At 39.8% G+C, this 16,294-nt stretch overlaps 1 protein-coding gene across 10 annotated transcripts in view; it reads left to right on the top strand.

Moving 5' to 3' along the window:
• Positions 1 to 298: 298 nt before the first annotated feature.
• The window catches only part of nab (NGFI-A-binding protein homolog), a 55,684-nt gene continuing 39,688 nt past the window's right edge, over positions 299 to 16,294 (top strand). For 3 of the 10 annotated variants that reach the window (XR_002543186.2, XR_002543185.2, XM_022064680.2), the window contains exon 1: positions 303 to 862. Coding sequence is in view for 6 of the 10 variants with exons in the window: in XM_022064680.2 (XP_021920372.2) it covers positions 625 to 862 (238 nt within the window). In the remaining 4 variants the exon portion in view is untranslated. Of the gene's footprint in view, positions 863 to 16,294 lie in introns of all 10 variants that reach the window. The other 7 variants (XM_022064682.2, XM_022064679.2, XM_022064678.2 and 4 more) reach the window with 4 other exon arrangements.

Raw genomic sequence — 16,294 nt, 5'->3', positions numbered from 1 at the left:
GGGCGGAGGCGTGGTGGAAGTTGCGGCTGTTCTACCGACAGACGGCAGCTCTTCCACTGTGCTCGTGGTCTTTTTTTTTTAGATCGAGTCTCGCCTTTTTTATCGTTATTCCTTTTTATTTCTGTTTCTTCGTTTCCTCGTCTTTCTCTGCTCCTTCTTGGCTGCTGCAGTATCGATATTGTTTTTGCTCCCACCCCCACCGCTGGTTTATCTCGATTCTCGTTTTTACCCTCGCTCGGATCCCCCCCCCCCCTCACTACCCCCCACCCCTCCTCACTCCGTAGCCATGAATCAGACAGCATTCCTAGCTTGCCGCCTAGCTGGGCAACCTAGCTACGCTACGAAGTCCCGCCGGGGGGGGAAGGGGGCCTTTTTATTTTCCCGTTTTTTTTATTTTTCCCTCTTTCTGTTTTTTATCGTTCCCTTCCCTCGACCCTGTGTGTGTGTGTGTGTGTGTGTCAGTGTTGTTTCTGCCGCCAGTGGAGGCGCTCGTACGCGACGGTTTATTTCTGGCATCCGTTCCACTGCAGCAGTGGGTTGTGAGATGTGTCTAAAAGACCCGGAAGGGCGACTCCACGCCTCGCCAACCAGGTGATAAACAAGTGTGTGTGTGTGTGTGTGGTGATGGACCCTCACCACATGAACCATCATACCCCAACGGAGGTGACACCCGGAGGTGGTACATCTTCAAACGGCAGTCAGACAAGTCAGGGATCGAACTCGGCTACCCCTTCACTGATACCAGGACTCTCATCGTCTTCCTCGGTCCCCCCGCCTTCTGTTGTCGTCGGGGCGACACAACCGCCCCTTACGTCACCAGCCCCTGCCACCAAGATCGTCAGCAGAAACGTGAATGGAACATGTGAGTTACGGGGACCGCGGATAAAATAAAATCATTTTACTTGATTTTGCTCTGGCACGTGAAGGGTGATGTCTGTCTTGAACTAAGTGAATATCGTAGGCTTAATTTCCCACATGATCCGCAGGAAAGTTTTAATGGTCACGTACGAAGACGTACATTGCATCTTTTTTTTTTTGACGATAACGTCGTGGTTTTATGCAGTCGCTCCAAGTCAATGCCGGGACAGGACGTTGAAGTAAGGAAACGAATGTTTCGTGGCATATCCTGTCAAATTCGTTGTTCAGTAATCCAGTATTCTGATCGGCTGGAAACGTCGTTAAATAAACCACAAGTAGACCGTTTTGGCGTAAAGTATAATTTGCTCGGGGAAATTGTCTTGTATTCTACTTGTATCGGATTTGACCAAAAATCAGGCGAGTCTGGAGTTTTGAGGCGATTGCAGAATTTTAATTCTTACGTACTGACTGCAATGCAAAATCGTGAAATTTGTAACACAGGATCTTGTACGAAGTTTTAATTCCGTGTGTCCATGCGGATTTACGGAGGTAAATTCATCGCTTCTCGGCTGGACATGAATCCTGCCCGATATTTGTGCTTCATCTGGAGTGAATCACGTTTTGTTACATCAAGGTTAGGTTAGGTTAGGTTAGGTCTACGTTCCGTCGATCTTCTTACAATTTCTGTCATCTCAGACGTTTGCATCCTATTCTGTGTGTAAATAATAATAATAAGTATATCCATTAACACAACTCAACTCTGTTTATGTCGCAGGCCATTTTGATGTGTTCGTTTAAAAATATACAAAGAATATTAAACTGCATTTTGATGAAAATCTAATTTATATATTCATACTTGTAATTATTAATACTTTGCGTTTCCTTAAAAATGGTTAAAATTATTTCTTCTGAACTGACTGTCATCTGTACACACCGAAAACTGTCTCGCGCCTTTACACAGTCATTGCTATAAACACAAGATATAAATAAGCATGCATATATATATACAACGCACCTAAACTCACCACATCATCTCATATATCATAAAGATAAGCGAGGGTTATGCCAACATAAAGTCAGAAAAGCGGAAGGTCTTAAATTATATATTCTTTTTCGTAAGAATAAACCAGCATTGTTATAAAATAATAAGAAACTTTTCTAATCGTAGAAAATGTGACAGATTATATTTAAATATGACGTCAAAATAAGACATCGAATCGCTGTGTGTACATAAATCTGCAATATTAAGTTAAGAACACCTTATTACCTTTAATAAAGCAAGATAGAGTCTATAAAATATAACCTTAACAATTTTTAAGAAACGCAAATTAATCACAAGTAAGTTTCCATGCGCGTATAAATTAGATTACAATGATCATCCACTTTAAACGCCTAAAGATGACGTGAACGGTCTAAACACTTAGTGTTTGTGGTGTATAGACTGTGTAGTACCACCACTGCTGCGGTCTAGCGGTCAGAACACTAGCCTTGTAAGCCTGGAGTCCCGGGTTCAATTCCCGGCGGTGCCCGAATTTATAACTTGTGTTGGGCAAGGCCGTGGTCTAGGCAACACGGAGTTTTCCTCCGTGGCATCCCAACAATTACTCCATTCACACTCAGAAGAAGGCAATGGCAAACCACTTCTGGATCATCTGCCAAGAACGTATATGAACAGGTCCCAGTCCGAGAAAAGGATGGAAGGATCCTGTTCATATGGACCTGTCGTCAGACAGAACACTAAATAAATAAAAAAGACTGTGTAGTAGTAGCCCTTGTTAAGATCGTGTGTTACGTAGTGCCGAATGAAATAGAACATTGCAAGTTAATGGAAGTAGGCCGATATGACGTGTTTCAGAGCACTGCCCTGGCAGTCACCTCAGGCTTCGATCGCGGTACCTTCGGAATACGAGCACAGAGTGTTCTCAGATCACCAACGTAACCGGCAGATTTCATTGGCCGTGATGGATGTTTACAGGCCTCGAACGCTTTTAATGGAAATTCTAAATTATCATTTGCATATTTTCAACATGAATGTGACGAGGCTGTTGAATTGGGAACATCCATAAACTTATAAGGAATTATCCCCATGTCTTCTGATGGAAATTTAAAAAGGCCATCTCCAGACAGATATGATGCTTTACCCTTGAGCTAACTTATTTAGTGTTAACACCAAACCTAATTCCATATATACCCCAATTCTTTATTTTGTTCCTTAAATTCTAATAGGGCCAGTGATTTGTTTAAACAAATTAGATGCTTTTTTATATATTTGTTTCTGTAAATAAGTATGTAACGTTAAAAATACATTTAAATATTAATATATTACTGAATAAAAATAAGACAAGTAACTTTCCTTATTGAAATAGTGTGGTAAGCTTTCGGTATCTTTTAAAATTTTTAAATTTAAAAGAATTAGAATTAAATGTAATAGCATTATGATCGAACCTCGGACATAGGCGTGTACACTTTGACGGCGTGAAGAAATTATATATTTTTTTTGTTTCCAATGTAATCCGTGCTATAGAGGCTAGGAAAATCGCATAGACTTTAAAATGGCCACGATTTGGACATCTTACTAATCTCCCACAGGAAATTATACACAATTAAAATGATTATTAAGTTTCTCTTATCAGACGTAGACGACACATACGGACAACTACTCTTCCTTCAAATGTTTCTATCTGAGAAGAATGAAGTGCTTGAGGATGATTGAGATTTGAGGTTTGAGGTTTTTATCACGGCGAATAATTTTGTGTTTTAAAGAAACATGCTGCCTCTACTTTCTGCCCTGAAGACGGAGGCAATATGTTGTTTCGAAACGTTTATGTATGCTTACAAGTCCGCACTGCGTCACAACCCACAAGACCAGCATCAACAAGTAAGTTGGTAGCTTAGGATAGGCCTGTTATACAACGAGGCGTGATTTATATCTGTACACGTCTTATAGCGTCTTGCTAATCTGGTGGAATCAAGGACTTTTTAAAGTGCGCTGGGCATGGTATGTGGTTTTTATCCTGCATTCTGGAGATTTCGCAACATATAGGGCTGACTTGTCTTATGCGCGTTTACTTTTCGACAAATATCCTTGGCAGAGCCACGGTGGTCTAGCGGTTAGAACGCTGGGCTTGTAATCCTGGGGGTCTCGGGTTCGATTGCCGGCGGTGCCCGAATTTATAACTTGTGTTGGGCAAGGCCGTGGTCTAGGCAACACGGAGTTTTCCTCCGTGGCATCCCAACAATTACTCCATTCACACACAGAAGAAGGCAATGGCAAACCACTTCTGGATCATCTGCCAAGAACGTATATGAACAGGTCCCAGTCCGAGAAAAGGATGGAAGGATCCTGTTCATATGGACCTGTCGTCAGACAGAACACTAAATAATAATAAGATGAGGTGGTCTAGCGGTTAGAACGCTGGCCTTGTAATCCTGGGGTCTCGGGTTCGATTCCCGGCGGTGCCCGAATTTATAACTTGTGTTGGGCAAGGCCGTGGTCTAGGCAACACGGAGTTTTCCTCCGTGGCATCCCAACAATTACTCCATTCACACACAGAAGAAGGCAATGGCAAACCACTTCTGGATCATCTGCCAAGAACGTATATGAACAGGTCCCAGTCCGAGAAAAGGATGGAAGGATCCTGTTCATATGGACCTGTCGTCACACAGAACACTACAAAAAAAATAATAATAAATCCTTGGCAGTGTATTTTGTTTTCGTCAGATTAGGTAACATCAGCAGGAGAAATCAGAAAATACAGGGTGTACCATATAAAACGCATGCCAACAGAAATCACGCATTACGCTAGGAGAAAAGAAAAATCACAAACACCTCCGAGACATTCGAGTCAAGGTCACTCTTGTTGCTAGGCCGCTGCTCATTCCAGTTGCGCAAAGGCTGTACAGTTCACGAGCAGAACGTGAGTTCCCCGTCGAAATCGTTGTCTGTTCTTCGTGAAGAATTTAGAAATGCGGGTCGTCACGTGGGGGAATCGAATAAGATGACTAGTTTTCGGGGACACGGCAGGCATTTCGCTGTGGCAGGTTCTCGCCGAGGGACAAGCGATCTCAAACTACGGCCGTACAATCGAATACGTCTGCAAGAATTTATTGTTGTCATTGGTCTAATTGTTTTACACTTGAAGGGGTTTATGTGTGGTGTAAAAGGGACACTCTTTATTTTTTTTTTTTTTTTTGGGGGGGGGCATAGAAGTACCACAAGTTAAAATTTGGACTTGTACGTATTTTAGCGGCAGTGTTGTGGTAACCATTTAAAAAAACTATTCAGTTTTCGCGATAATGCCAGTAATTTTGATTATTACTGTTAGTTTACAAATCGGCGTAAACTTTAAATATTTAGAAACTGGAAATGAGGTCGGTTATGCAGCCCGAGAGGCTTTTCTCTTAAATCTACCGACCGACGTCTGGTCTGTCATTGCATTCAAATATTTTGCTTGTATTTATTTCTGGTCCGACTAGATTTATAAACAGTCTCGGTTGAATTATCCTCACTGTCAGTCAGAATTATTACATTTGATCTGTACATATTAAAATTGTCTTGATAATTTAAAACATCTGACACGCGTCTCGTCATGGAGATCATAAAATGTCTGATTTACCGTACGTCATAATCGGTTCTTAATAGGGAAATTTCGATTCACTGGCTATCATTACTGACTTCTTTTTAATTTTCCTTATTAATAGAATGCTAGGATAGTAGTTGAAAACATGCATTGGATGTGTCCTTTCACGTCCTTGTCAGGTCATCATAAACAAGAAAGATAATGTTATATTTATAGGTCCTAAATGATGTTTATGTTGGTACCACTTGTCAGTCGTAACATTTTCTGATATTCTTTAGATAAATAATATCATCTTATGCTTTTGTGTTAGAAGTAGGGGTTATAACACTGTCAACATAAAAATCACGTTAATAAACCCCGATCATGAACGATATTAAACTCAATTATAAACCTTTAGGAGATATTTTGTTATTGTCGTCTGTTTCAGGTTGTCTTCGAAAGAACCGCATTCCAAAATATTTCCCTACCCAAACTTTGTAGACTTTTTATATATCTTTTTTTTTCATCTCACATTGAAGAGAACTGGTTTAAAAGCTGGATTTCTACAAATAAATTCGTTACCTGACGCTGCATTCTTAATTGCGTTTCATACGTCACCGAGTCATAAACAAAATCACGTAACGAAATTAAACGCAGGTGTCAAACCCCGTGCCCATCTGAAATGCTGCTGTTTTGACTGAAACGTCGAATTTAATAGAAAGACAATCAGGAATCGGTAAGCGGACAAGGATTTGATAGTAATCGACAGGAGAGACTGGAAATATCCACGGAAAAGTCTGTCAGTGACCCTGCCGATATTCAAAACCTGGTAACTTTGGAGTATAATTGTAAAGCTTCACCCCCTTGTCTGACGTGTTCTGTCGTCCGATGAGACTGTATCGATGCTTGGAGTCAAGAATCCGGAAGTTAAATTTAACCTGACTCTGCTTCGTTTCTTCAAGTGATTCACGAGTTTAGGCTGGACGCCTGGTTCAGCTGCCACGTGTGAAAGTTACCAACTCACAGGAATTTTGTTCTAATTGCGTCTTTAATTTAATGAACACCGACACTGCGATTCGTGTGACGTAGAAAGCCCCAGCTCGGGCTGAAGATGTGGCTATGTTGTTAGCCTTTCATTTGAACTGCAAATATGGAAGCGTATATTCGGAATTTTGATTAATCAGAGTAGGCCAGATATCAGAATGTCTAGCACTGGCTAAACAGAGCTGGTAACGTGACTGGGGCAGACATTGTCGGCCTGTCGACCAAACGCTATTTCGAGGCAGACAGAGCCGACGAGCGCTGGTTTGATGAATCATAGCAATCTCGGTGCCTGTTCGGGGCGCGTGCGTTCGCTTATTGGAAACAGTGTTTATAAGTGGGAAGAGGGGACGTTTCGGACATGCTGGTGCAAGTCATGGGAATTTAATTGACTGGAAAACTCTATTTGTTCAAACTTCTCCTTAGGTCCAGCCACCCGCCAGCCTCCTTGAAACTCATCCAAAAAACATTTAAGAATTCAGTCCGTACCGCGAAGAAAACACAGGAATTCACCATTACAAAGATCAACTGGTTAACCCTTTGAAGCCTAAGCTCGTCTAAATAATATTTAAGAATTCAGTCCGTACCGCGAAGAAAACACAACGCTTCACCATTACAAAGATCAACTGGTTAACCCTTGAAGCCTAAGCTCGTCTAAATAATATTTAAGAATCCAGTCCTTACCGCAAAGAAAACACAACGCTTCACCATTACAAAGATCAACTGGTTTACCCTTTAAAGCCTGAGCTCGTCTAAATAATATTTACGAATCCAGTCCGTACCGCGAAGAAAACACAACTCTTCACCATTACAAAGATCAACTGGTTGACCCTTTGAAGCCGCATCTCGTCTATATAATATTTAAGAATTCGAAGTCCGTACCGCTAAGAAAACACAACGCTTCACCATTACAAAGATCAAATGGTTGACCCTTTGAAGCCTACGCTCGTCTAAATAATATTTAAGAATTCAGTCCGTACCGCAAAGAAAACACTACTCTTCACCATTACAAAGATCGACTGGTTAACTCTGTCTAAGGAAATAATCGCTGTTTATTCTGAGAATCATACATACAAAATGAAGAGTTATTGATTGTTAAAGCGGATCGTTCACGTTCTTACCGCTGGGCTTTAAGCGGTAAAGCTGGCAGTGAAATTAGCCGTCCTTTGTCGGAGACTGAATAAATACTGTCACACAGAATCGAAACTCGTATCGATTAACGGTCTGTCTGCCGGCCGACGGACAGGTAGCATACCAGGCAGGGGCAGAGACATTTCACGAAATAAAACGAGGTCAGCTCAGGAAATTTCCTTGATGTCAGTGGATATTGTGAATATTTATTACATAAATTTCTTGTTATTCTTGAACTAGTATTAATTAGTATTTTTAACCTGGATTTCTTTTAATCTTTTCTAAGGACGATCTCTGGTTGACATTTAAGTTTTCTCCCGGTTTTTGTGGTATATTTGAATGTCTTTTACTTTTCTCCATATTATTTTTGCAAAACATCACCATTTGTTATGCACGTGATATTTCTCTTTTGGCGGAATTTGTAAGCCAAAGAGGCTACGAACCGAAAATGAGTTGAGGTTTGAGGTTCCCATGGCGGTTAATGTGTCAAGTGTTGTCTTCCGGTTGTCACGCTGCCAACGCTGAAGATGGGGGCGGCACTTTCCTTCGAAACTTTGGTAAAACGATCTACGAAACTAGACGGAGTCACGTCCAAGTAGACCACAATCGAAAATCGAGATTTTCGCGGTTTTTATTTATCTGTCCAGGAAATTTCCGTAATAGTATATCTAAAATTAAGCGACGACCTCTTTCTTATTGTTTCAGTTTTATTATTAACTATTAATTATCGTATTATTAGACGTTATATAGTATGAGCTACTTACAGCGCTGTTGAATAACCATAAATAACGTCACTCACTCTTTTGAAATGCATTATATATTTTTCACTCGGCATGAGAGAACACGTTTTACACCCACTCAGACTTCCCAGAAGGAAAATTATATATTAGCCGAAGATGCCAGTCTTCTGAGTTGTTGCGTCGTTAACTCTGGTAGAAGTTTGCCAACGTTTCAGAGGTCTTTGTTGCCTCCATCAGCAAGGGCCACAGCTGAAAACTCCAAATACTATTTCGATACATTAGCCCTTTGAAGCCTGAGCTCGTCTAAATAAAATTTAATAATTCAGTCCGTACCGCGAAGAAAACACAGGACTTCACCATTACAAAGATCAACTGGTTAACCCTTTGAAGCCTGAGCTCGTCTAAATAATATTTAAGAATTCAATCCGTACCGCGAAGAAAACACTTCATTTCACCATTACAAAAATCAACTGGTTAACCCTTTGAAGCCTACACTCGTCTAAATAAAATTTAATAATTCAGTCCGTACCGAAAAGAAAACACTTCATTTCACCATTGCAAAGATCAACTGGTTGACGCTGTTTAAGGAAATAATCGCGGTTTATTCCGAGAATCTTAGTTCGTCTGAATTATATTTAAGAATCTAGTCCGTACCTCGAAGAAAACACAACTCTTCACCATTACGAAGATCAACTGGTTAACCCTTTGAAGTCAAAGCTCGTCTAAATAATATTTAAGAAATCAGTCCGTACCGCGAAGAAAACACAACGCTTCACCATTACAAAGACCAACTTGGGAACGCTGTGTATTTAGAAAATCCTACGGAACACATAGGCGTATTAATAAACCAAGAAGTCGGCTGAATTCTGTATATCTGGTCCAGCGATTCTTTCGTTATGATTACGTCACAAATCGTACGTAAAGTTGAAGGGCGGTTCGGAGAGGTTTTGTGCCACCGACCTTGAGTCCTGCCTTAAGTCAATTTGGCTGAACTGCGTCGTGAAATTGACACGGAAATGTTACGGACCTCCTTCGAACAAGACAGGTTTTGAAATCTGGTTGACCTAGGCACACAGTTTTATTTTGGCTGAGGCGGGCCGAAATGTCCATTGGAAAATAATTATTATGTCAACAAACAAGTATAATCTTTAATGTTTTTTTTTGAACATAAACTACCTTAACTAATTAAATAGGGTATTGTAAGAGATCTATAAGCTACTCGGGAGACACCCGGTTCACGAATCGGCAGTCCTGACTTAGGCTTTTCGTGTGTTTCCTCAGTCTCTCAAGTAACTTGAAAATATCACGACTTTCTCCTTCAGAATCATTTTCTTCTAAATAGGCCTAAATTCCCTACTCATTTCGGCCTTGACTGAATACTCCAATTGAAACATTGTCGTTAAATAACATAAGAAACATTCATGAGCGTATAGAGCAGGGTTTTTTTTTTATACCAATAGGAATTAAACTTACGTAATGTTCGTCATCGTGCTTACAAAAGCCCGCCAATTCACATGTTTACAGCCTGTTAATCTAAGGACAGCTTTATTCTTTAATTCTGTCGATATCTTCCGATCTCCCCAGTTTTGGCAGTCGGCGTAAGTTTCTTTAAAGCTGTGTTCTTATTCAGCGACATTCGGAGAGTAGTCAGAATTTTATCTCTGGTCTCTGTTAGGTTAGGAACAAACCCAGGGCAGTGAAATCTCAGCATCCGAGGGTTGCAACTAAGATCGTAACATCCTCAACCACCGAGGGTCCCACCGTTCTGTATGACTAATGCTCAGTGCACCGTGAATCAATACTTCAGTACTGTCCGACATGACATACACACACGCGCGTACAGACATACAACTCCATTTATATTTATTTTCTCCTACAAGTCTGTCTGCGTGTTTCATCTCTGAAACTACTGGAGGGTTTTTTTTGTATTAAACTTGTTATTTTGAAAGCGGTGGTTAAATAACAACGTTGCGCGAAGATCATATCGAACTTTATGAGGTTTTGAAAATGGCAGAACTTCAAATGTCAAGCAGACAAGGCTTGACCGACTTTTATTTGAAGTAGTCTTATGTAATAAATATTTAACGAACTACCAAGATAAAAATAAAATTCTTATTCTCCTGCAGTAGGGACTTAACATCAGCACAAATAAATTTCCGGTATCTGCATCATAGTGGGCGCCCTTGGAAAACAGGCTAAGTTTACTGACAAGTCTTCGTCCGGTCTTAATTATCTGTGCCAATAGATCGTTAATTCGCTACTCGCCTCGCCTTTCTTGATTAGAAACTAATGTTCCGAAAACGGGGACGATTATGAAGATGTCTTATCGTACATACTGACCGACGTTTCGGAGGAAAATACTATGAACCAAGGTAACGAAGGTAGCGATGATCACCTTTAGACTTCTGCAAAGACTACGCGACTCTACGTCTTCGGCTAGTGATTAGATTAGTTTGAATTAGATTAGTCAGTCCTTCAGCCATAAGAACAATTTTCAGTTGAGGGATGTGCCGTTCGTGTCGGAAGGTCCTGTTTTATGCCGAACAATAGCAGCTTCGGTTCAGTAAGAAGGGTCCGACTTTTTTAGCCACCAGAACAGACGGAGGGACTTTTGCAGGAACCTTTTTTTGCCAGAAAGAAGCGATGGCGGTTAGGGTCCGCGAACCTCCACGATTGCAAATCATTGAGACGAACGAAGATACAAGAAAAAAACCAGGGCAACACGCAACCCCCGGGTGTTGCAACCCTCTGATTGGGCTTTACCCTGTTCTCTTAGCGAATCTTTGCTGTCCTATTGGCATCTTCTAGTTAGAGGGGTTGTACCCCCTAGCGAATAGCAACGTTGAAGTGTAGGGGTGAATTGAAATAAAAAAATACAAGGGGGTGACCTAGTTGTGGAGGGGGGAGAGGGGGTTCTGCGATCGCATCGACCGGGTGGATCGAGTTTGGGGGGAGGGGAGGGGGGGAGTGGCCGACCGGAGTGCAAAAACTTTCTGGAAATCCAGCCGGGGCTAATGACGGCAAAAACTGGAGCTTTCAAGGCCGCAGTGCTTAAAAACTGGAAGCTTTTATACGCGGTCGCTTCTTGGTTGGTTTTCGTTTCTTTGTTATTATGATGATTATTGTTTTTTATTTTCTTTCTGGTGAAGTTTTTTGATGTCTGGACTCTGCTGTGGAAAGGGCAATGCATCCAGCGAGTCTTCTGCAACTGTCTGTCTGTCTGTCAGTCGCAAAGAGTACCAGAAGGTAACACTGAGGTTTGTTCTCACGGCGGTAAAGATGTTCATGCTGGTCTAAATAAAACTTATTATATATGTTGTAAACGTATGTGCTTTTTTTTTTATTTTTAGACTTTTCAATAAATGTCACTTATTTTCCGTCTGTTTCTAGCGTTTATATAAATAATTCCTGTTAAAAGCCGATGAAATTAATCGCTTGGACACTTATCAGTGTGACCTGAGGCGAGATGCGGAATCAGGACATTATTATCAATATGGAACAGCCTAGGGATATCCTATGTATTATTGGGATACAGTAAAAGCTTACCAGGTAAAAATAATTTTTAATTAGTATCGTTCAATAAAGTCGTAACCTGTAGTTTAAGCAGAACTGAAATAAAACTTCGTCGAATCTCTCAGAAACGAATTGTCAAACAAGTAATATTATATATTTAACGTGAAGCATTATAAAATCTCTGATTTTTATTTGAAATGTTTTTTTTTTGTATGGTAAATATTTTATGAAATTCAAGGAAATAAATAATTTATCACTCAGTGTAGAGTGAACAGCTTTGCAATAATTTTGTCCGCAATAAATTAATTTTAAGGGTAATGAGATGCTTATAAAATATTAAGGAAAGCGTTTTATAAATATGTCAGCTGCATTGGAGTTGCCTTTCGCTCATAGAAAAGTGGTACTTGGGATCGTGGCTTCATAAATCCCTTGTGAGAGAAAGGTTAGTAAGGGCAGAACTGTCCACAGGACCTACCGATCGGGCTGCTAGGTAACCCCCTATGATTTGGAGAAAGTGAAATGTGTGTCGCTGTTTTACGATGCGTAACCTTATTAACCGTCTGTGAGACTACACACACTGGCTCGCTCTGTGGATGTGGGTCTTCATACTCGGTTGCTGTTCATAATTATGCACTGCGCTGACCATGGACACGCACATATAAGTGAAAAATACGCAATTGATCATTTGAAGCCGAAAGATTGGAAGTATGGCACTTCGATTTGTGGTGGGAGGGGGTGGAAAGAGCATTTTATAGTTAGAAGGTCCCCAGACAATACCCACTCGTCCTTCTGGTAGGATAGGGTAAGAGTGAAGTCGTTAGGGCGATAATTAGTGACAGTTTGCTAGCAGAGATGGTTTGAAACTGAACCTCGACTACAACATTTAAGAATTCGGTCCGTACCGCGAAGAAAACACCTCACATCACCATTTCAAATATCAATTGGTTAACGCTGTTTAAGGAAATGATCGATTTTAAACTGAGAATCATTTGAAACATATAAATACAAAACGTATTGTTAATTACTGTTAAAGCAGGTGGTACATATAGTTACCACTATACAGGGCACCTAGGTGAAAGTCAGTGATACGAATGCAGAGAGGGACGAGGATTTGATAGAGTAGCTATCAGCGGTAGTCGCTGTTCGTAGTATTAAATTAAAATTTTAACAAGCACTCTTATGTTCTGTACCGTTTTGATTAGTGTTTGTGTCACCTTAAAAGACAATATGAATGGGTTTATAAGACAATATTGAAGAGAACTGTATGATAATTTATTTTTCTCACCCTGTTATCGGAAAATCTGTTTGTGTGCCAAAGAAACAGTCAACTGGCTAGAACAAGTGGGTATTTTGTATTTCGAGGGAAATAATTTAAAAGGGTTATTTGAAAGAGTTTATAAAAGGTAATTTTAATTTTTTGGTGGTAATATTTTGTTTCTATAGGTCAGTGGTATTCAACCTTTTTTGTTCGCGTACCCCCAGATATAATTTCTCTTCAACTTTCTACCCCCAAAGTTGTTGGTGTATAATTCAAGTTATACATAGTATATAATCTAAATCTAAAATAAATTAAATAAATTACATTACTGATTATTCAGTGTTTATCATAAAATATATTTTTTAAATTTCACGTACCCCCTAAGATGTCTTCGCGTACCCCCAGACATAATTTCCCTTCAACTTTGTACCCCCAAAGTTGTTGGTGTATAATTCATGTTATATATAGTACGTAATCTACATCTAAAATAAATTAAATAAATTACATTACTGATTATTCAATGTTTATCATAAAATAATATATATATATATATATGTTTTAAATTTCACGTACCCCCTAAGATGATTTCGCGTACCCCAAGTTGAATACCACTGCTATAGGTAATTGAGTTTTACGGTAAAAGGAGGTGAATGTTCTTTTATCTCAGAAGCAATATGTAATTTTATGTGATAAGTTAAAGTAACTTCGTTTATTTTTCCATACTGTACTTAAGATGGACTTGCTACACTAAAGCAGTTATATTAAGGAAATTAATTGTTTGTTCACATATTTGACTCGTCGGTCAGATGCGGAATTAGACGGACATAAAGCCCGCTGATAGCCCCGCGTGGACTTCTGAATGCGAGGGCTGTCTGCCTGGGCAGGTAATCACGCATTCACGGCGCGCGCGGTCGACCTGAGTTTTTTGGCTGACGAGAACCGTGAACTTGCATATGCGTATCAGTAATCAGGTGCCCCCATTGTGTTCCCCCCGCCCCTGGATCTGAGACCATTTGTTTTGTTTCGTCGTTCTCGGGCGTCTTCACACGGCTTTCAATAGTCTACGACTTGCATACTATTTTCTCTAATATTTTTTTTCGGGGGAGGCGACGAGGGTTCTCATCTCCAGAGAGAAGCAAAAACACACGCGACTCTAAAAAAACGTAAGACAGTTTTTCTGATCAGAGTTACCATACTCGTGGGATTAATCTCTGCTTTGAATGCATGAAGGAAATGTAATGAAATGTTTTTTGGTCTTAGGAAGTCGAAAGTTTATTGTTTCTTATTTTAAAAGCATGGGAAGATTTCAGGATGCTTCGTGCTTAGCTTAAAATGAGGAACGAAGGGTGTATTTTTTTTTCCCCGTGATTTTTGTTGTATGTAGTTAACGGCCTTATCCTTTTCAATTAATTTCTTGTTGGCGTTGCTAAGGTGGGAGATGAGCGATTTCTTGCTGTTGTAGCCTGCAGGCTCAGAGATTGTCCCAGTGTTCCGCTTCCCACAGTCTTTCAAACGGGAAGAAACAAGGAGACGTTCCACGGGTCAAGGCACGTCTCCTGCCTTGTCCACACCTCTCGGCGTGAAATTAAGATTCATAAAAATTGTATGCCTACCGCATTGATTTAACACTTGGTAACGGTCGCTTTGAGTTGTTAACCGTTACTCGGAGGCTCGTTTTCACACAGATTGTCATTTGTTATTTTTCGGGAAATTCCAGCTTTCACGCCGAGGTTTCTTTCTAACAGTCATGTGGAAAGACTGCCATCTGTTGTCTGCATAGAATGAAAGTCGCTCTTTGTGTATCCGTTACAGTTTAATCAGAGATCAATGGAAGCCGATTTAATTGACTGATTAATTTGCCGACTGCTTCTCTGACCTAAATGATTCTTTTGCCTGACTGACTGATACTATAATATTACGATGGAAAGCTAAAACGCCTCTGTACAAAATGTTACTTAATTTCCTCCATAAAGTCCCTACTACTGTCTATTGAAGACAAGTTCACTGGACTTCGCCGTTATAGGTCTACATTATTTTGCAATGTGTTAGTCACTTTTCTTTATGAGATTTGGGCTTCTCACGATGGTAAAAATGACGGTGGTAGTATTCTGTGTTATAATGCCATGTTTACTTGTGGTAGTTACGACGTTTCGGTAATACATACCGCTTCCGTCTTTAGGCAACTACCCAGAAGACCAGAATCTATCGATATTTCCTCTCTGTTTCTATTCTGATGTTTATCGAAATAATATTTAATTCCTTTCTCATTTATTTATCTTTAATGAAGTCTGACCTCGTAAATTCATATCCGTTGGGACTTCTTAACGTTCTATTCTATTTAAATTTCAGACACTTGTATTCCCCCTGACACAAGGTTCACTGTCGTATAAAATATGAGAACTTTCTTTCGATGTAAAATTTTAACTTCTCACATTTCTTCTCTTATGTGCCCTGTTTATCGTCTTTCTTTGTGATAAACGATGTGCACTGTTACATTTTTCACATCATATCATAAGAAATTCCAATTTAAATATGATACTTATTTTATAATCAAATTAAACATTCTTTTAATCTTATTTAATATTTGTATTTTCATTTAAAAGAATAACTTGTGTTTTTTTTATTAATATTCTCACATTAAATTATTCCTTTACCAAGATTTACTACTATCCAAGCCGATTAGATCTAATCCATACTCTGCCCATTTCCCTAAGATTCATTTTAATATTATTCTCCAAATTTCCATTCGGTCTTAAGAATGGATGTATACGTATAGTATACAGAATATCTTGCCGGTAGCAGATTATTTCTGTTTTCTCACTTTGCTAAGCCTTTATTCTGTTTCTAGATATCTGAACACAACTTTCAAGGATTTTTAGTCACGATTCAAGATAATTGGCATTCATTTAGGGCTTCACGTCTCACAATATGGAGGCCTACTTAATAAGAAATTAAAAAGTGAAATTATCCACACGGATTCTCTATAGACATTCGGAGTTTTAAGTTAAAACTATCCTAGACACTGGACGTGACTGACTGGATGTTGCGCCATGTTGTCTGCTAGGTCATGACCGATATTTGAGGGCTTCTCTCTGCGTCAGGGTCGACCATGAATCGGCCAGTATTTGTCAGACTACGCCATATTCGAAATCTGTCCTGTCCGAAGTAACACTGACATGGATTTCAACTCGAAT

This window comes from Zootermopsis nevadensis, unplaced genomic scaffold (assembly GCF_977971745.1).
Source record: "Zootermopsis nevadensis isolate Lab colony 2312 unplaced genomic scaffold, Znev_1.0 Znev_ptg000021l, whole genome shotgun sequence".
NCBI classification, from domain to species: domain Eukaryota; kingdom Metazoa; phylum Arthropoda; class Insecta; order Blattodea; family Termopsidae; genus Zootermopsis; species Zootermopsis nevadensis.
This window is presented reverse-complemented; position numbering and strand designations above follow the sequence as displayed.